Genomic DNA, 20,536 nt, shown 5'->3' on the forward strand with positions numbered 1-20,536 from the left:
ATACTCTTGGGGTACTCCAGTGGCAATGCTCTCCCATGATTCTGAGACCTTGCCTGCCATCCTTTCACTTGTGCAGTTCCCCTCTCTCAGGCTCCCTCTCTCCCACACTCAACTGCTCCTCCAATATTTTATCCTGCTCTCTTGAGCTGCCCTTGCTTTTGCAGTTGGGAGTTTGCTGCTGCCTGCTTGGGCTCACTTTTGTCAGCTGTTTATTTCAATGTGCAGTACATTTTAGATTGTTGCACTAGAAAAAAGGTTCTCAGTATTGTGAGCAATACATTTTGCAAGAAACATTTTCACATTTAGTCCATCCCATATGTTTATTCTGTAACTGGCGATGAAAATTAAAGAATTGGATCACAACTCTACTGAAGCCAGAAACCTTGCACTTTTCAAACTATCTTCCAGTATCATCCCCTTTTAACGCAATATTCTAAAATGTTATTGTGTGTACCCACGTAAGCTTCAACTATGCTTTCCGTATTGCTTAATAACAGAAGGCTCAGTGAAGCCGCTCTCTGCACCACCCCATCGGCCTCCCGACACACTGAGGTCATCCCTCTTCCTGCACTGCACACATCTTTGCTCCTCCCCACCGCCCACAAATTTGGGTCTCATACGCTGGTGCCTATGAAGCAGGGTTTTTTTGGTTACTTTATTCCAATCCAATCAAGTCAAATTAAAGCCAATTCAGAGTTCCAACAAGCTGGGACATTCCCGATCCAAGCTGACAAGACAGGGCTTTCACCTCCTGTCTTGGGCTTGATCTACATGATCCAAGCTGATTGGAGTAGGTGTAGCTCCTCCTCCAAGGCTTGATCTCATTTGCATCTTAGCCAAAAGGCCAAGATGCCGCTTTAAAAAATTGCGCCAAATGAAGCTGAAATGTAACCTATTGACTTCAACCAAGTGCAGTGTCGATACTACACTTGATCTTAGCCAAAAGGCCGAGAATAGAAAGGATCCCTAAGAGTATAATCATCCGGAGTGAGTAACCTGTACAACAGGTTGACAGGAGCAGAAGTGCAGCAAAACTTGAAGCCACCGCTCACCGTTTTAACTCAGACTTGTTTTTTCCTGCACTCCAGACACAAGTCAGTCTTTGCTAAGCCTGGTTTCTGCCTTCAACAAGTCAGTGCAGAAACATGCTGGGCCCATTCGGCATTCACCATAAAAATGCTTTCTAAGATTGAAAAGAACTCTGGCTCACTGTCCATCCCATGCTGTTTAGTGTAATTCATAGAATTCCTACAGTACTGAAGGTGGCCTTTCAGTCCATCAAGTTTGTACTGACTCCCCTGACAGAGTACATTTCCCAGGCACTTTCTCCCACCCTATCCTCAAAACTCCAGAAATTTACCTTGGCTAATCCATCTATCCTACAAATCTTTGAACACAAAGGGGCAATTTAGCATGGCCAATCCACCTAACCTGCACATCTGATGGAAACCCACACAGACATGGGGAGAATGCGCCCACAGGACTATCACCCAAGGCCAGAATTGGACCAGCAGGTCCAGAACCCATCTTGTCTCCAAATTGGGTGGTCTCCATCCCACAGTTGCCATTGCTGCTCAAGGAAGCGGAAAGCTCAGAAATCCAAATGTAACCTTTGCAATGGGGCATCATGGCCCATTGCTTGACTACTGCTTCGAGGTACTTCCACCGAATGCTGCATCCATCCTCCTCAATTCAAACTATAATCATATATCTTATCCTCCCAAAATAAAATTACACTGTGAAAGTTGTCTTGATAACTAATCATGTGGTCCTTCATTCCTAGCAAATGATGCCCAATTCCTCTTCTTTTATCTATGTCTATCTTTCCACTGAAAGAAGCACTCGACAGTGACCTCCCCGTCGGTATTCATTAAAATTATAGCTACAGATTTTTTTGAAAAACTTGTTTTGTTTTTAACAAAAAAGAAAGCACAACAATCATCTTCTTGCTGTTTCTAAAGCTGAGTCTGATCAATATTTGGCTCATTTTTTGGTCAGCATCCTTAGTCCCAGCTCCTGTGGTATTGATTGTTTTCAGTTACAGAAAACATTTTCATTTTCTATATTGTCTTTGAAACAAAAGATTTGCATGATAATCTGTACCTAACTTTGCAAAGATGTCTTTCTCAGGAAGTGGCCATTTGATGGCTTTTCCTTAGAATCTGTCAGTGGCACTTCATAATCAGCCTAAGAAAATAAGACACGTTAACCTAGAACATAGAACATAACAGCACAGAACAGGCCCTTCGGCCCACGATGTTGCGCCGACCAGTTACAAAACAATGACCCACTAACCTAAACCAATCCCTTTTCGTCCATAAACCTATCCACGGATCTCTTAAACGCCCCCAAACTAGGCGCATTTACAACTGCAGCAGGCAGGGCATTCCAATCCCTCACCACCCTCTGGGTTAAGAACCTACCCCTGACATCAGTCCTATAACTACCCCCCCTTAATTTAAAGCCATGCCCCCTCGTGCTAGATTTCTCCATCAGAGGAAAAAGGCTATCACTATCCACCCTATCTAAACCTCTAATCATCTTATATGTTTCAATAAGATCCCCTCTTAGCCGCCTTCTTTCCAGCGAAAACAACCCCAAATCCCTCAGCCTCTCCTCATAGGACCTCCCCTCCATACCAGGCAACATCCTGGTAAACCTCCTCTGCACCCTCTCCAAAGCCTCCACATCCTTCCTGTAATGTGGGGACCAGAACTGCACACAGTACTCCAAGTGCGGCCACACCAGAGTTGTGTACAGTTGCAACATAACGCTACGACTCCTAAATTCAATCCCCCTACCAATAAACGCCAAGACACCGTATGCCTTCTTAACAACCTTATCTACTTGATTCCCAACTTTCAGGGATCTATGTACACATACACCTAGATCCCTCTGCTCATCCACACTATTCAAAGTCCTCCCGTTAGCCCTATACTCGACACATCTGTTATTCCTACCAAAGTGAATTACCTCACACTTCTCCCCATTAAACTCCATCCGCCACCTCTCGGCCCAGCTCTGCAACCTGTCTAAGTCTTCCTGCAAACTATGACACCCTTCCTCACTATCTACCACACCTCCGACTTTGGTGTCATCAGCAAATTTACTAATCCACCCAACTATACCCTCATCCAGATCATTAATAAAAATTACAAACAGCATTGGCCCCAAAACAGATCCCTGAGGCACACCACTCGTAACCGAACTCCATGATGAATATTTACCATCAACCACCACCCTCTGTCTCCTATCCGCTAGCCATTTCCTGATCCAATTCCCTAGATCACCCCCAATCCCATACATCTGCATTTTCTGCAGAAGCCTACCATGGTGAACCTTATCAAATGCCTTACTAAAATCCATATACACCACGTCCACTGCCTTACCCCCGTCCACCTCTTTGGTCACTTTCTCAAAAAACTCAATAAGGTTAGTAAGGCACGACCTACCCGCCACAAAACCATGCTGACTATCTCCAATCAATTCATTACTCTCCAAATAACTATAAATCCTATCCCTAATAATTTTTTCTAAAACCTTGCCCACAACAGAAGTGAGACTCACCGGTCTATAATTCCCAGGGAAGTCTCTGTTCCCCTTCTTAAACAATGGGACAACATTCGCTAACCTCCAATCTTCCGGTACTATACCAGAGGCCAACGACGACCTGAAGATCAGAGCCAGAGGCTCTGCAATCACTTCTCTTGCCTCCCAGAGAATCCTGGGGTAAATCCCATCCGGACCAGGGGACTTATCTATTTTCAGACCCTCCAGAATATCCAGCACATCCTCCTTATCAACTGTAACACTGTCAATTCTACTCCCCTGCAACCCAGTGTCCTCCTCAGCTATATCCATGTCCCCCTGCGTGAACACCGAAGAGAAATATTGGTTCAATGCCTCTCCAATCTCCTCCGGTTCCACACATAACTTCCCTCTGCTGTCTATAACTGGCCCTAATCTTGCCCTAACCAACCTTCTGTTCTTGACATACCTATAGAACGCCTTAGGATTCTCCTTAACCCTATCAGCCAAAGTCTTCTCATGTCCTCTTTTAGCCCTTCTTAGCTCACTCTTCAACTCCCTCCTAGCCAATCTAAAGTTTTCTAGTGCACTACCCGAGCCCACACGTCTCATCCGAACATAAGCCTCCTTTTTCCTTTTAACCAACGAAACTACTTTTTTGGTGCACCACGGTTCCCTAGCCCTACCTGTCAGTTTCTCCTTCAGCTTCTGGGGTAGCACAATGGCACAGTGGTCAGCACTGCTGCCTCACTGCACCAGGACCTGGGTTTGATTCCCGCTCTGGGTCACTGTCTGTGCAGTTTGCACGTTCTCTCCGTGCCTGCATGGGTTTCCTCCAGGTGCTCCAGCTTCCTCCCACAGTCTGAAAGACATGCTGGTTAGGTGCATTGGCCAAGCTAAATTCTCCCTCAATGTAGCCGAACAGTTGCCGGTGTGTGGCGACTAGGGGATTTTCACAGTAACTTCATTGCAGCGTTAACGTAAACCTACTTGTGACACTCACGAATAAATTAAAGCTTCCTGCAAACTCTCTTGCAGAATATCTTGTCAATGTTCATTTAACAGCCTGTATGTGCAGCTTACTTGATCCATACCCACACAACAGTCAATTTGTCAATAATAAGGTCCCACAAAGAGCAATGCAATAACAATCAACTAATTTGTTAAGACGTGATGTTGGTTGAAGCTTATATATTAGTCAAGGAGAACGACTCCCTCTTCCTCGAGAAGTTGCATGGAATCTTGGGGATAGCACAATGGTTAGCGTTGCTGCCTCATAGCGCCAGGGACCCGGGTTCTACTCCCGGCTTGGGTCACAGTCTGTGTAGAGTCCACATGACTCTGTACATTCTCCCCATGCCTGCGTGGGTTTCCTCGGGGTGCTCCAGTTTTCTCCCACAGCCCAAAAGATGTGCTGGTTAGGTGCATTGGCCATGCTAAATTCTCCCCAAGTGTACCTGAACAAGCGCCAGACTGTAGCGACGAGGGGATTTTCACAGTAACTTCATTGCAGTATTAATGTAAGTCTACTCATGACAATAGTAATAAATAAATTTTAAACTTTAACATCAACAGCAAGACCCTCCACCCTCAATTACTTTCCTACATTGTATTACATTAAAGTGCGTATAAATTGGTGGTTCATTGATGTGGGATCACAATTATTATAAAGGCACAACCCTGTGGCAACCTTCACTTGGTTAACTTTACTGCGCAATGTAAATCTAACATGCACTTGTTATCACATGTATTGCAACAGGTATCTTTCCTTAAATAAAACTTATAGTTTTCAATGAATCTTAGGATCTTAGACATTAGTGCCCTTAAAGTGACAGACACCTAAATCAGTGATGCCCCCCCAGCACTCCAACCATTAAAATAATACACTGTAGTATAACGTTCCTATCTGCCTTCCACAGGGGATGGCCAGACTTGGTGAGCAATTGCATGAGATTTACTGTTAGATGGAGAAGTGTCTGAGAACACCCAACTATTTCAAACACCAAATTAACCTTCAAAAGGGCAGAATGGTGGCACAGTGGTGAGCATTGCTACCTCATAGTGCCAGGGACCCAGATTCAATTCCGACCTTAGGTGACAGTTGCACGTTGTCCCCATGTCTGCGTGGATTTCCTCTGAGTGTTCCAGTTTCCTCCCACAATCCAAGGATGTGCAAATTAGGTGGATTGGCCATGGTAAATTGCCCCTTAGTGTCCCAAAAGGGGGATTAGCGGGATAGATACACAACATTATGGAGATGGAACCAGGGTGGACTGAGCCAAAGGGCCTCCCAGGGGCGGCAAGGTGGCATGGTGGTTAGCACTGCTGCCTCACAGTGTCATGGACATGGGTTCAATTCCTGGCTTGGGTCACCATTTGTGTGGAGACTGCACATTCTCCCCATGCCTGCGGGGGTTTCCTCTGGGTGCTCCAGTTCCCTTCCACAGTCCAAAAGACCTGCTGGTTAGGTACACTGGCCGTGCTAAATATTCCCTCAACGTACCCAAACAGGCGCCAGAGCGTGGCAACTGGGGGATATTTACAGTAACTTCATTGCAGCGTTAATGTAAGCCTACTTGTGACACTAATAAATAAACATTTAAAAAAATTCTGCATCATGGGGATTCTACGATTCCCCACTTCTTGAAAGTTGTTTTCAGCAAATGAGGTTGAAAAATATCATAAACTTTCCAGCCACGCCACTCTCCGACCCAAACACAGAGTGGAGGAATTGTTCAAACTGGTCTCGGTGAAAAATAAACTTACGTTTTCGTGTTTCATGTGTTTCAGTAGTTTCAGCTCTCTGTAAGCCCGCTTGGCGTAAATCTCAGACTGAAATGGGCGATACAGCTTCTTAATCGCCACTTTGTTCCCCGTCCGTCTATCAATTGCCGAGCTGTTTGTATCAGAATGTGAGTAAAGTAAATATTTACGCATTTCTATGGTGTTACAAGAGATATTCTGTGTGACAGGGCAAGAGAAAACAAAAGTGTTTCTTTTTACATATCTCACTGTTCACAACCAAAGCAAACAGTCTCAAACACACACAGCACTCAACATTTTACACTGTTGTCAATTTACCAAACTGTGCCATAGGCTCCGGATCCTATGGGAGAAAGGTTCATGTATCTGTCTCGCACTTCCCAAATGGTGTTCTCGATGTCCTGCCGAGAGGTTTGTGTCCTGGAAATGCTCATTTCGTCCTGTTGTTTAAAAACGGGGAAGTGTGTTATCTACGGCTGCATAAACCCCCAAGATTCTTCAAACTTCTGCAGCAAATGGCTGTAATGAAAAGTTTCACAATGCTGCAAGGAATCAGACTATCACTTCCTGTCTTCCCAAAATGCGAATGGCTGTAGGTAGATAGGGTGTGTACCCATTCTCAGTGCAACATAAACATCTCAAAGGACGCTGGGGAAATGAACTATGTAGAGAAACATAGATCTCATGACTGATCGAGTTAACAAATAAACCATCATCAAAAATTAGAACTGAAAATGTTCTGAAACAGTTCTTTTACAGATGTTGCTGAGCTGGAAGTATGCTACTCCTGTTTTTTGTTTAAAGTGCACTGGCATAAAACTTAGTGGACTTCAGCCAAACAACTGTAAGTTTTGGATTTAAATAAGTTGTCTGGTTTAACTTGCTTGGATATCTCATTTGAAACCCTGCTAACATTCGGGAAAAAACAATTTTTCACTTAGTTAGCAGTCCTCTACTTCTTATGATTACACCAGTACTCCGACAAAGTAACAAATAACAAAGGCAAAACACTGCGGATGCTGGAATCTGAAACAAAACAGAAAATGCTGGAAAATCTCTGACAGCATCTGCAGAGTAATCCAGACTCGAAGCGTTGGCTCTATTCTCTCCACAGATGTTGTCAGACTGTTGATTTTTTTTCCCAGTATTTTAACTTCTCAGAATAGATAATGAAGAACACATTCTTAATATTTCTCACACTGACACCTCCTCTGTTAACAAAACCACTTTCTTCCCCCTCTACAACGCTCTTTCCTTGGGCCTTTGAACCGCTACATCAAGCCCTCACTATCTTGAGCTTGATTTTTCCAAAGCAAGCAGTGACCACCAACCCTGGTGTTTCAACTCATCCAAAATGCCAGAGAACATATCCTCAGTGTAATAATCTTACCGAGGCCAGTCTTTTGTCACCATCACCCTATATTTACAACGTGCTCAAAGTGTCGCTCAGCCGCTGCAGTGTACAGACCAGCCCCAAAGTCTTTCCACTGTCAGCTTGAGTGGATGGTAGTCATGATGTGGAGATGCCAGCATTGGACTGGGGTAAACACAGTAAGAAGTCTCACATTCAAATCTCATTGTCTGCACCTTTAAGACTTGAATAGCAGGTTGGCTGTAAAGACTTGCATTCTAATCAGTATTCTGTAAACTGTGTGTGACTATATACACCCTTCTCTGATCAGAACCTTCCACACACCTGACGAAGGAACAGCGTTTCTGGAAGCTTGTGGATTTACTATCAAATAAACTGGTTGGACTTTAACCTGGTGTTGTGAGACTTCCTATTGAGTGGAGCCAGCTGGTTTTAAACCACCCACTGCTCCTTCCCTATTGGACGAGCCTCCATTCACCTAATAAGGTAACTCATACCCTATAAGGCCTGTGGAGAGATTTATTGATGATCTCCAGTGGCCTTCATAGCATCCCTCCACCCACGCCCCCCCCCCCCCCACCGTCCATTTCTTCCCCAAGATCCCCCGCCATGGGAGAGCCATTCCACTGCTTAGCAATCAGCTTGGGGTCAATGGGAGGCAGGATTAGATAAGGACGTGGAATACCGTAAAGCCACTGATGCTGGTTTTTCTTGTGGCCTTGCTTCAGCTTTGGTGCTGATCTCTTCTGCTTTCATCTCGGAATCTGTGCACTCCTCATCCAGAGCGCAGGCATAGGGTCAACTTCTAATTATGGCTCAATCCTGGCAGTGGTCCTTCCCTGCCCGGTAATGAGGCCTGCACTGGCATGGGCGCCCTATTCTGAAGATGGTCCAGGTGCTTCCAGACACATAGTGCTGCGCTTGGATCTTATGAGACATGGGACCCATGCTTTCCATTATGGTCCTGCGGACAAATGAGCTGAACACCAGGAGTGAGGGGAGAGTGACTGCCCTTGACACCAAAGCAATATTGAGCGAGTGAGGTGTCAGGAAGCCTTAGTCAAACTGGTTATTGGTAACTAGGGGGAAAACACTTCACTGGTTGGAGTCATACCTAGCACAAAGGAAGGTTGTAGTGGTTGTTGGAGGTCAATCATCTCAGTTCCAGGATATTACTGCATGACTTCTTCAGGATAGTGTCTTAGGCCCAACCATAAGAACATAAGAAATAGGAGCAGGAGTAGGCCATCTAGCCCTTCGAGCCTGCCCCGCCATTCAATAAGATCATGGCTGATCTGTCGCTGCTCAGTTCCACTTTCCCGCTTTCTCCCCATAACCCTTAATCCCCTCTCTTATCAAAAACCCATCAACCCACCTCTTAAAAATATTTAGCGAGGCAGCCTCCCCACTTCAACGGGCAGAGAATTCCAGAGATTCACCACCCTTTGAGTGAAGAAGTTCCTCCTCAACTCCGTTCTAAACCGCCCCCCTTTTATCTTGAGGCTGTGCCCCCTAGTCCTACTGTCTTTTTTGAGTGGGAAGAGTCTCTCCACCTCTATCCTGTCCATCCCATTCGTCATCTTATACGTCTCAATGAGATCTCCCCTCATTCTTCTAAACTCTAACGAGTACAAGCCCAGTTTATTCAGCCTCTCCTCATAGCTCAACCCCCTCAACTCTGGTATCAGCCTAGTAAACCTCCTCTGCACTCCCTCCAAGGCCAAAATATCTTTGCGCAGGTGCGGCGCCCAAAACTGCACACAGTACTCCAGCTGCGGCCTCACCAATGCCCTATACAGCCTCAGCAAGACCTCCCTACTTTTATATTCAATCCCCCTCGCTATGAAGGCCAGCATCCCATTCGCCTTCCTGACCACCTGCTGCACCTGCAAGCTGGGTTTTTGCGACTCATGCACAAGGACCCCGAGGTCCCTCTGCACCGTCGCCTGCTGCAGTTTTTCGCCCCATAAGTAATAGTCCTTCCTACCATTCTTCCTACCAAAGTGGACCACCTCACACTTGCCAACATTAAATTCCATTTGCCATTTCCTGGCCCATTCGCCCAGCCTATCTAGATCCTTCTGCAGACTCTCCACACCCTCCGCACAATTTGCCGTTCCCCCAATCTTGGTGTCATCAGCAAATTTCGACACCCTACACTCGGTTCCCTCCTCCAGATCATCTATATAAATGGTAAAAAGCTGAGGCCCCAGCACCGACCCCTGGGGCACTCCACTGGTCACCATCCGCCAATCCGAATAGCACCCATTGACCCCCACTCTCTGCCTCCTATTTGACAACCAATCCTCTATCCACGCTAACACCCTACCCCCAACTCCATGTCCCTTGACCTTCTGCAATAACCTCTTGTGAGGTACTTTGTCAAACGCCTTCTGAAAATCTAGAAAGACCACATCCACCGGCTCTCCTCTATCCACCGCCCTAGACACATCCTCATAGAACTCCAGTAAATTTGTCAGACACGACTTCCCTTTAATGAAACCGTGCTGCGTCTGCTCTATCAAGCAATTCCCTTCAAGATGCCTCGCAATTTCCTCCTTAATGACAGATTCTAACATTTTACCTACCACAGACCATCTTCAGCTGCTTTATCAATAATCTTCCTCCATCATAAAGTGAGAAGTGGTGATGTTCGTTGATGATTGCACAATGTTCAGCACCATTCACGACTTCTCAGATACTGAAACAGTTCATGTCCAAATGCAGCAAAACCTGAACAATATCTTGGCCTGGGTTGACAGGTGGCAAGTAACATTCTCGCCACACAAGTGCCAGGCAATGATTACTGTTTCCAACAAGAGACAATCTAACAATTGCCCCTTGACATTCAATGATATTACCATCACTGAAACCCTCACCATCAACATCCTAGAATTTACCATTGATCAGAAACTGAACTGGACAAGCCAAGTGACAACTAGAGCAGGTCAGAGGCTAGGAGTCCTGTGGTGAGTAACTCAACGCATGTCCACTATCCACTTGGCACCACATGAACTGCAGCAGTTCAAGAAGGCAGCTACCCAAAAGCTCATTAAGGACAATTAGAGATGTGCAATAAATTATAATCTAGCCAGCGATGCCCATATCTCATGAATGAATGTTCGTGCATGCATGAAATTGAGTGTTTGTTCTTGCATTAATTTTGGAGGTATGAGAATAAATAACCTTCTTTATCTTTAAACCCACAGTGCTTGCTGCTAAATTCTTTAACTGAAATACAATCTCCAAGGGCAAGAAAAAGATATACCTATTTCCATACAAAGCATACTGGCAGTAAGAGTGCACATACATTCTGTCCATTACACAAGACTCAGCTAGTTCAATCACTTTTTTTTTAACCAGAAAGCTGCTTTTAGGCCAATCATTAGGTCAATCATCTCAGTTCCAGGACATTACTGCACGACTCCTTCAGGATAGTGTCTTAGGCCCAACCATCGGCAGCTACTTCATCAATGATCTTCCTTCCACCGTAAGGTCAGAAGTGGTGATTGTATTCCCCAACCAAAGTATATTGTGTGCACACGTTTACCTCAGGGGTTTCTTCAAGCAGTAATTAACAAGGAGAACTGCGACTAAGTGAAGCTATAGATGTTCATCAGCAGGAAGTTAATAATGTTCTGTTATTTTGCAAATGTAAGTATGCTTAGTTTGAATGTTGAATGTGCACCTTTCGTGAATATGGATTCAGTCAGTAATGCCACAGGGCATTACCTTACAGAATCACAGAATCCCTACAGTACAGAAGGAGGCCATTCAACTCATCAAGTCTGTGCCAACACTCCAACAGTGCCCTATCCCCATAAACCTACATATTTATTCCACTAATCCTTCTAACTGATACACCTTGGGACACAAAGGGGCAATTCAACATGGCCAATCTACCTAACCGGCACCTCTTTGGATTATGGGAAGAAACCAGAGCACCCAGAGGAAACCGATGCAGACATGGGGAGAACATGCAAACTCCACACAGTCATGTGAGGCTAGAATTGAACTCGGGTCCCTGTGAGGCAGCAGTGCTAACCACTGTGCCTCCCTCAAAACTAAACTTCTCAGCACATCATTATCTCACATGTCTTTCCTTCAGTTAGAAGACATTTACTAGCCCAAATCTTGCTTGAGCAGGGCATCTCACAATATGCACCATCAGCTAGACTTTCCATACATCCAACAGTTTGAAACAAATTTGCACCACAACTCGCTCGCCATCCGTGAGGTGAATGCATCATCTGGGATCCTAGGAACGAAGGGACCGAAAGTGATTCTCCATAACAAATGAGATTTTAAAGGATTTAGAACATAACAATGCCACAATGGAGGAGGTTAAACTATAGTGGGTGAAATAGCATTAAATCAGGTACAGAAAGGGAAAGAATGATTGTGTTGAAAAGAGAAAAAAACAAAGGAAATAGGATTTTCTTTTTAAAAAATCTAGACATATGACATCTTGTTGATTTCAACCATTGTCACTTAAATCACGAGGAGACAAAAGATGCATTTTCATCATGAAAGACATTTGGAATTCAATGAATGTTTAACAAATGCAAATAGACACCACTGACTTTGATGGTTTCTCGTCACATGCAGAGACATTGACTGATGAGAAACATTAAGGTGTGAAAACCCACCACAGCAGGTGGGTGGAGGATGCAGACAATAATAAAATTATCTTAATGTCTCACTTGGAAGATAGTTTGACATTTGTTACAGGGTTACGTGGCAAACTGCTACAAACAGTCAGAAGTTTATCACACAGGGACAGTGGGACCAACATGCACAGCTATCAAACTGCAGTAATCAACCAGATAAAAAAGGACACCAGTGCAGTTTGGTAAAAGAAAAATCCTCCTCTTCCCACCTCCCTTGTGCTATCTTCAAGCTGCAAAACCAACCTCCAGCAGATCAACCAAAGGGTTCATAGCAACTGCCGAGACATTTCTGCAATTTCAAAGCCTTCACTTCAGGCAATGCAACAAGTAGGCTTTGAAATAACATGCCTGCATTGAAATAGAAACCAGGCTTGATTCCATTTTTATAAGTACTGTTTTTATTTATTTTCATTCATTTGGCATCACTGGCTGACATGATATGCAGATGCTGACATTGGACTGGGGTAAACACAGTAAGAAGTCTTACAACACCAGGTTAAAGTCCAACAGGTTTATTTGGTAGCAAATGCCACTAGCTTTTGGAGCGCTTGCTGCTCACCTGACGAAGAAGCAGCAAGCGCTCCAAAACTAGTGGCGTTTGCTACCAAATAAACCTGTTGGACTTTAACCCGGTGTTGTAAGACTTCTTACTATCACTGGCTGAGCCAGCATTTATTGTCCATTTCAAAGGACAAGACACACCCATTCCCACACAAAACATACAGGAAGTGAGAGAGCACATCTTCATCTGTAGCTAGTATTGTGTGAGATCTAATTTTCTTTAGTAACCTCTAGGCAAGGGTGTGGATAATAACATAAATAGACCTTATTTCCCCTTATCAAAATACAAAAGGCTTGCTGGTGGGTAATTTAAAATTGATTCACTCACCTCAAGGGTAAAAAATGCGTGCATCCACATAATAACACCTTAAAATTGCCCAAGACAACTTGCTTTATTTTATGAACTAAGTTCCTTGTAAGTGCTATAGTTTTTTATAGCAGGGAAAAGGTTGAAATACAGTAGACTGACGAAAACAATAAGAACAAGTACTAGCTTGCAACAGAATTTTAGATTTGTAAAACATGTCAAGTCTTCTTTCTTGAAGTCCACACCTTTTACACCCTATTGCACTCGTCAGAATCTTACATATTATTTTTAAATCAAAATACATAGAATTAAATGGGCTTTTTCAAAATATCACACTTCTAAAGGACAAATCTGAAGTAGAGAGGACAGAGAACATCATCCTCCACAAAGATTTGTTTGTGAAGACAAATGTTTATTGGTTTCACACACATGCATGAATCAGGTTAGTAGTCTGAGTTCCTATAGAATCTGAACAAGTCTCAACATTATATCTATTGAAAAATAGTGATTATTCTTCCTGAAAACAATAATTTTCAGATAGATTAACTTCCAAACCACAATATTTTGACTATTGTTATGGTTGGCATTAAATTCTGAATTTTTACAACAGCAAATTTTATGAAATTGGTCATTCGTATTGTTTAGATCAAAATTGGGGCATATTTACCATTATACCCGAACTTTCTTTCAACCACTCTCTGATCCCTGGGTGGCACAGTGGTGATCATTTTTGCTTCACAGCACCTGGGACCTGAGTTCGGATTCCCAACTTGTGTCACTGTCTGTGGGGAGTTTGCACATTTCCCCCGTGTCTGCGTGGGTTTTCTCCAGGTGCTCCGGTTTCCTCTCTCTGTCCAAAAAACGTGCTGGTTAGATGCATCAGCCATGCTAAATTTTCCCTCAGTACCTGAACAAGTGCCAGAGTGTGGTAATTTTCACAACAACTTCATTGCAATATTAATGTAAGCCTACTTGTGACAAGTAAATAAACTTAAAACTTTATCATCTATCTACCAGCAATATGGCTGATCCATAACAACACAACAATCTTCATTCATGCCACAAATGATTGCAATCATTGAAAAGTTTTGCCTCTGACCCACATTGACCAGCTTGCCATGACTCCTTGGTGACACATTCAGTTGATAGTTGCCTTAGTGTTAAAGGCAGCTACACTGAAATCTGCTCTGGTAATTCATTTCTTGCATCCTTGCCTGGATCAAGGCATTACAAAGTCCACAGCTGAGTAATTTTAGCAGGACTCAAACTGAGCATTGGTGAGTAGGTTATAGGTGACCTTGCATTCAAGCAATTCTCTAGCATTCCTATTCAACAGGATTGGCTAAACATACACCACAGCAGCCTTGTTCACAATTATATATTATCCTTCATTTCATCAGATTATTTATCCTTAAAAAATATGAGTTTTCTCCCTTTTTATTTGTTCATGGGATGTGAATGTCATTGACTAGGCCAGCGTTTATTGCACATTCCTAATGGTTCGATTTGATTTTCAAGTTTGCTGACCACACCACCATAGTCAGTTGGATCTCAAACAATGACAAGACAGAGTACAGGAATGAGATAGAGAATCTGGTGAACTGGTGCAGCAACAATAATCTCTCTCTCAATGTCAACAAAACGAAGGAGATTGTCATCAACTTCAGGAAGCGTAAAGGAAAACATACGTCTGTCTACATTAACGGAGACAAAGTGGAAAGGGTCGAGAACTTCAAGTTTTTAGGTGTCCAGATCACCAACAACCTGTCCTGGTCCCCCCCATGCCCACACTATAGTTAAGAAAGTTTACCAGTGCCTCTACTTTCTCAGGAGACTAAGGAAATTTGGCATGTCAACTGCGACTCTAACTTTTACAGATGCACCATAGAAAGCATTCTTTCTGCTTGTATCACAGCTTGGTATGGTTCCTGCTTTGCTGAAGACCACAAGGATCTACAAAAGGTTGTGAATGTAGCCTAATCTATTACGCAAACCAGCCTTCCATCTGTTGACTCTGTTTACACTTCCCATTGCCTCAACAAAGCAGCCAATATAAGCAAGGACCCCATGCAACCCAGACATTCTCTCTTCCACCTTCTTCCTTCAGGAAAAAGATACAAAAGTCTGAGGTCACGTCCCAACCGATTCAAGAACAGCTTCTTCCCTGTTACTGTCAGACTTTTGAATGGACTTACCTTGCATTAAGTTGATCTTTCTCTACACCCTAGCTATGGCTGCAATACTCCATTCTGCACTCTCTTGTTTTCTTCTCTATGAACAGTATGTTTTGTCTATATAGCGTGCAAGAAACAATACTTCTCACTGTATGTTAATACACGTGACAATAATAAATCTAATCTAATTTCCCTTTAAGATGTGCTGGTCAACCACATTCTTAAACTGCTGCAGTCCATGTGCTGTTAGGAAGGGAGGCCCAAGATTTTGACCTAATAACAGGGGAAGAAATGGTAGAATATTTCAAATCAGGATGGTGTGGGGCTTCCGGGTGGTGGTGTTCCTATGCATCTATGCCCTTATTCTGCTAGATGGTGGAGATCGTGGGTTTGGAGAGTCTGGTTGAAGGTTGAAGTTGCTGCAATTCATCTTGTGGATGGTACACATTGTGTTTCAGTGATGGATAGAGTGAATGTTTAAAGTGGTGGTCAATGGGATGCCAATCAAGTGGGCTGCTTTGTCCTGAATGAGGTCAAGCTTGAGTGCTACTGGAGCTGCACTCAACCAGACAAAAGGGAGAGTATTCCATCACACTCCTGACTTTTTCCCTGGGATATACAAACATAATGGGTGTCAGCAATGGCTCAGTGTGGCACTCACTGTCAAAATGATTGTGGGTTCATGTTCCAATCCTGCAAAGAGTGCATAAACAAGACTGATATTTGAGTGCATTACCGAGGGATTGTGACACAGAGGGTTGGCTTTCAGAAGAGATGTTAAACCAAAGTCTGCCCTCTCCTTTGAGCATCAAGTATTACAACGCACTATTTTGAGTGGATTAGGGGACACCAACCAATGCCTTGCTCTATTTTGTTCCCACAACCAATATCATTTAGTCGTCTTTATCTTGTCCATGGAATCCTGCTGAGCACATATTGACTGGTACGTTCCATACATTGTAACAATTACTACATTTTAAAAAGTATGTAAACTAACAACCAATTAAAATATCCTGACCAATCTTCCACGTTAGCACACAACAGTCTGAAAGTTATCATCCAGGTTTTGTTCTGGGATAAATGATACATCTCTGTGGCTACACAAAATGAGTTAAGGGTTAGGATTAGAGTTAGTGTACAGTAAAAATCTGGGTCCTGCATGCAATTAAATTTTAAAGGGAACATTGGTCCTGAGACCGTGAGAGGTGTTAGGTAAGTGCAAATTTGTTCTTTCTTTTCGAATGGGCCCAGAAGCCTTCTTACATCCTCCAAATCCAGATGTCCTTTCTCAGCAGCTCCCCATGTAAGAACCTTAGATGTAACATACACCTATTGACCCATTCCCATGCAGTTGTCCAAAAGTTCCAATTGTCATTGCATGTGAGACAATTTACGTGTATTTGATGCATTTAGTACTCACTGTAGTCACCTGTAGCAGAATGGGTATTGATAAAGACACCAGCAAAGCCTAATGGTTAAAAGGGCTAACTCTGCATCAGGCTAAGAACTTTGGGAGCAGCAAGGAACAGGTGCAGCTATGGTACAAACATTCAATTTGATTTATTATTGTCAAATGTATTAGTATACAGCAAAAAGTATTGTTTCTTGCATGCTATACAAAGTATAACATATATGGGGAAGGAAAGGAGTGCAGGATTTTCTTAATGTGAGGTAGATCCATTCAAAAGTCTGATCATAGAATACCTACAGAGCAGAAGGAGGCCATTCGGCCCATCGAGTCTGCACTGACCCCAATCCCACCAGGCCCTATCCCCATAACCCCATGCATTTACCCTAGCTAATCCCCTGACACTAAGGGGCAATTTAGCATGGCCAATCCACCTATCCTGCACATCTTTGGACTGTGGGAGGAAACCGGAGAACCCAAAGGAAAATGGCAACAGGGAAGAAGCTGTTCTTGAGATAGTTGATTCATGACATCATATTTTTCTCCCGGCAGAAGGGGGAAGAGAGTATGTCCAAGGTGCTGACTGCTTTCCATCATAGAATCCCTACAGTGTAGAAGTGGGCCATTTGCCCATCAAGTCTGCACTGGCAATATTCCCACTCAGGCCCTATCTAAATAAACGCACATAGGGGCAACACATTGGCATAGCGGTTAGCACTGCTGCCTCACAGCACCAGGGACCAGGGTACAATTCCAGTCTCAGATCACTGTCTGTGCAGAGGCTGCACGTACTCCCTATGTCTGCACGGGTTTCCTTTAAGTGCTCCGGTTTCCTCCCACAGTCCAATGATGTGCGGAATAGGTTAATTGGCCATTGTAAATTGCTCCATAGTGTCAGGTGGATTAGCAGGGATTAAATACGTGGGATTAAGGGGATATGGCCTAGGTGGATTGTGGCCTGTGTAGACTTGATGGGCCTCCTTCTGCACTGTAGGGATTCTATGATTCTGTGATATTTACCCTGCTAATCCCACTAATACTAAGGGACAACTCAGCATGGTCAACCCACCTAAACTGCACATCTTTGGACTGAGAGGGGAAACCGGAGTACCCAGAGGAAACCCCTGCACACACGGGGAGAACACGCAAACTCCACACAGTCACCCAAGGATTGATTGGACAGTGGCTACTGCTATGCCTTGAACAGACAGGCATAAACTGAAGCAGCATCTGATATGTGACACGTTAGAGCTGGAGAGGCTGAACAATGGAATAAAATTCCAGTATAGTATGAGTCGCTTGCAGATGCAGTTTGAGAAAGCAGATCAAGAGAGAGCGAGATCTGTGCGGGAAATAGGCATAGCTAACTGGAGGATTGTGGAAACAGAGCAAAGGTGTAATGACCGTCAAACATAGAACAGAGGCAGAAATCAACTGACCGTGCAAAGTGTCAGAGGGAGGTGGATAAGTTAAAGTTGCAACTCCGAGCTCAAAGGGCCATGATGTGCACTTTTGAGGATCTAAGGATGGATGAAGACAGTGCCAAATTGAAATCTCTACGGTTGGCTCAGAGGGACTTGTTAAATGGCAATATACATTGGGTAGGCATGGCAGATGAGGCCTGTAAGTGCAGGGACAGGGACGACCTCTGGCAAAATCCCCCATGTGATGAGTATGCAGTGGAGCCAACAGTACCACTCACATCCACGCCCATGAACCCCATCAATACCAACTCTATGGGGCAAGGTGCAGCAGCTTACGTACACAATAAAGGGTTGGGGGGTGGTGGTGGAGAGGGGGAGGTGAGCGGTTTCAGAATGAGGAGAGAAAAGAACAATGTCCCTATGACCCGGAAATATTGTAAACTAATTGGCAAGAAAAACTACTGACAGATCCATGACTATGCAGTAAGCATGGTGGGGAAACTCTGGTCAGCTATAAAATAGACAATGCATGTTTGGAAAAAGCTAATTAATAGCATGGAGAAGTGTTTGAATAGCTGCATCTAAAACTCAAATCCAACTTGAGGAGAGCTAGGAGCTGAGTTGATAAGGAAAACATTCGTTGCTGTCTCTGTGTTGGTGTCGATATGATTTGTCTCATCCGAATCATAGTTAACTCTGTGGTCTGGTTCTGTTAGTTGCTTTATAGTTGCTTGTTCAATCTATGTGTTTGTACTTTGAATTAGATTGAGTGAGAAGGATAAGTTATGATAAAAATGATACAGTTGTTAAAGCAATTGTTTTGTTCTGGAGGAGAATGGTGCTGCGGGGCAATAAAATGGAATGCTTTACACTTTGGTTGAAATTCAAAAGCTATTTGTAGTTGTAGAAAGTATTAATCTTACTTTTTATATAATTTCTTGAGCATTTACTGTTTTCTGAGTTTTATTTACAGTTTTGAAGAATGAAGGCTGTCTTAAACTATTTCCTTTATTTTCTTTGAATGTTTCATTTTCATTTCAGTTTTAAATCATTAAGATTGATTGAAAGCAAAATGCTGTGGAAATGTGTTCCATGAAAGAATGTGTGTATGTGTCTAATAAGAATGTGTGGATTTTCCTTTGTTGTGTTGCGAGCTTTAATATTTCATAGTGTTTCCTCTAAATTGTGCCTTTGCAATAATAGTTTTGATACTGAGTTTAAGATGAAATGGGAGCCATGAGCTGAATTAAAAGTGTAATTTGAAACAAGGCAAACGTTTGAATCCTTAATCTTGGGTATAATCGCTGGCCGTAATTACTGCTCAAAAGATATGGGGCAGAGTTTTCCCGTCCATCCTGCCACAGGAATTACTATCAAATGGTTGGACTTTAACCTGGTGTTGTGAGACTTCTTACTGTGTTTACCCCAGTCCAACGCCGGCATTTCCACATCACAGGAATTGTAGCCAGTGGGACAGGACCTTGCAAAGTTCTGTTGACCTCCAGCAGGATTTTCTGTTCTTGGGGCGAATGCGGCCAGAAAATCCTGCCCATGGGATACGCTAGTTCCTTCGAACACAATTCTCAGGAAAGTAAATGGAAAAGTTAAAAATCAAAGTACGTAATTGAAATTTTAAAATAATCAGTTTGAGTTTGGAGTAATCCTGGGCAGTCTTAGCTCAAACTGTGAACAAAATACTCTAAAGCTTGACAGGAGACCACATGCTCTCTCCGTTCTTTGTGTTTTTTTTTAAAAGAGGCAGTGATAATTTTAAAAACATTTGTTCTGCGTCCACAACCTTCTTTTTAATTCATTACACATCTAACTTGCTGATCAAGAAATATATCTTGACCAAATTAACTCATTTGGCTGCAAGCTGAATATACCATTTGTGTTTTGTTTTTAACATAGGTCACTGGTGAATACAGACAACGATCAAGTTCAGCAGCTTCAAGATTAATTCTCACAATATACTGATAATTGGGACCTTTTGTACAAAAGTTTTTCAGATTTATCTGTTACCTTTTGAATTAAAAGTGATTAGTTGTGCTTAATTGTAGGCACTACTCTGACATGTAATTGATTGAATAAGTTAAGTGCATAGACTAGCAACTTATATAAATGGAGAAGTTACCTACAGTTTAAGGGAATAAATAAACTTTATCTTTTGACACATTAATGGAAAAATAGTCCGTATAGGTTTTGGGTTTCAAAAAGAAAATTTTGTTGTTTGAATTAAATGTATTCTTAATTTAGGGGCTCAATTTGGAACAATTTTTATCAAAGTAATACTTTGTTTTGTTACCCAAACTGAGTAAATGTTAACTCA

General features: G+C 43.1%; 1 protein-coding gene and 1 non-coding gene across 3 annotated transcripts in view; both read right to left on the reverse strand.

The window, feature by feature from the left end:
* Positions 1–6,831, reverse strand: part of LOC145357005 (mitogen-activated protein kinase 13-like) — a 66,965-nt gene extending 60,134 nt beyond the window's left edge. For both annotated transcript variants that reach the window (XM_080210048.1, XM_080210047.1), the window contains exons 1-2: positions 6,610–6,831; positions 6,295–6,424 (exon numbers count right to left, since the gene is read on the reverse strand). In XM_080210048.1, the coding sequence (XP_080066174.1) occupies positions 6,295–6,424; positions 6,610–6,725 (246 nt within the window). In that variant the 5' untranslated portion in view covers positions 6,726–6,831. The remainder of the gene's footprint in view (positions 1–6,294; positions 6,425–6,609) is intronic.
* On the reverse strand, positions 763–959 carry LOC145357176 (U2 spliceosomal RNA). The gene has a single exon (XR_013889263.1). It is a non-coding gene; the product is annotated as a U2 spliceosomal RNA (small nuclear RNA).
* Positions 6,832–20,536: the final 13,705 nt, after the last annotated feature.

Source organism: Carcharhinus amblyrhynchos, chromosome 22, assembly GCF_965287045.1.
Source record: "Carcharhinus amblyrhynchos chromosome 22, sCarAmb.v2.hapA, whole genome shotgun sequence".
Lineage (NCBI taxonomy): Eukaryota > Metazoa > Chordata > Chondrichthyes > Carcharhiniformes > Carcharhinidae > Carcharhinus > Carcharhinus amblyrhynchos.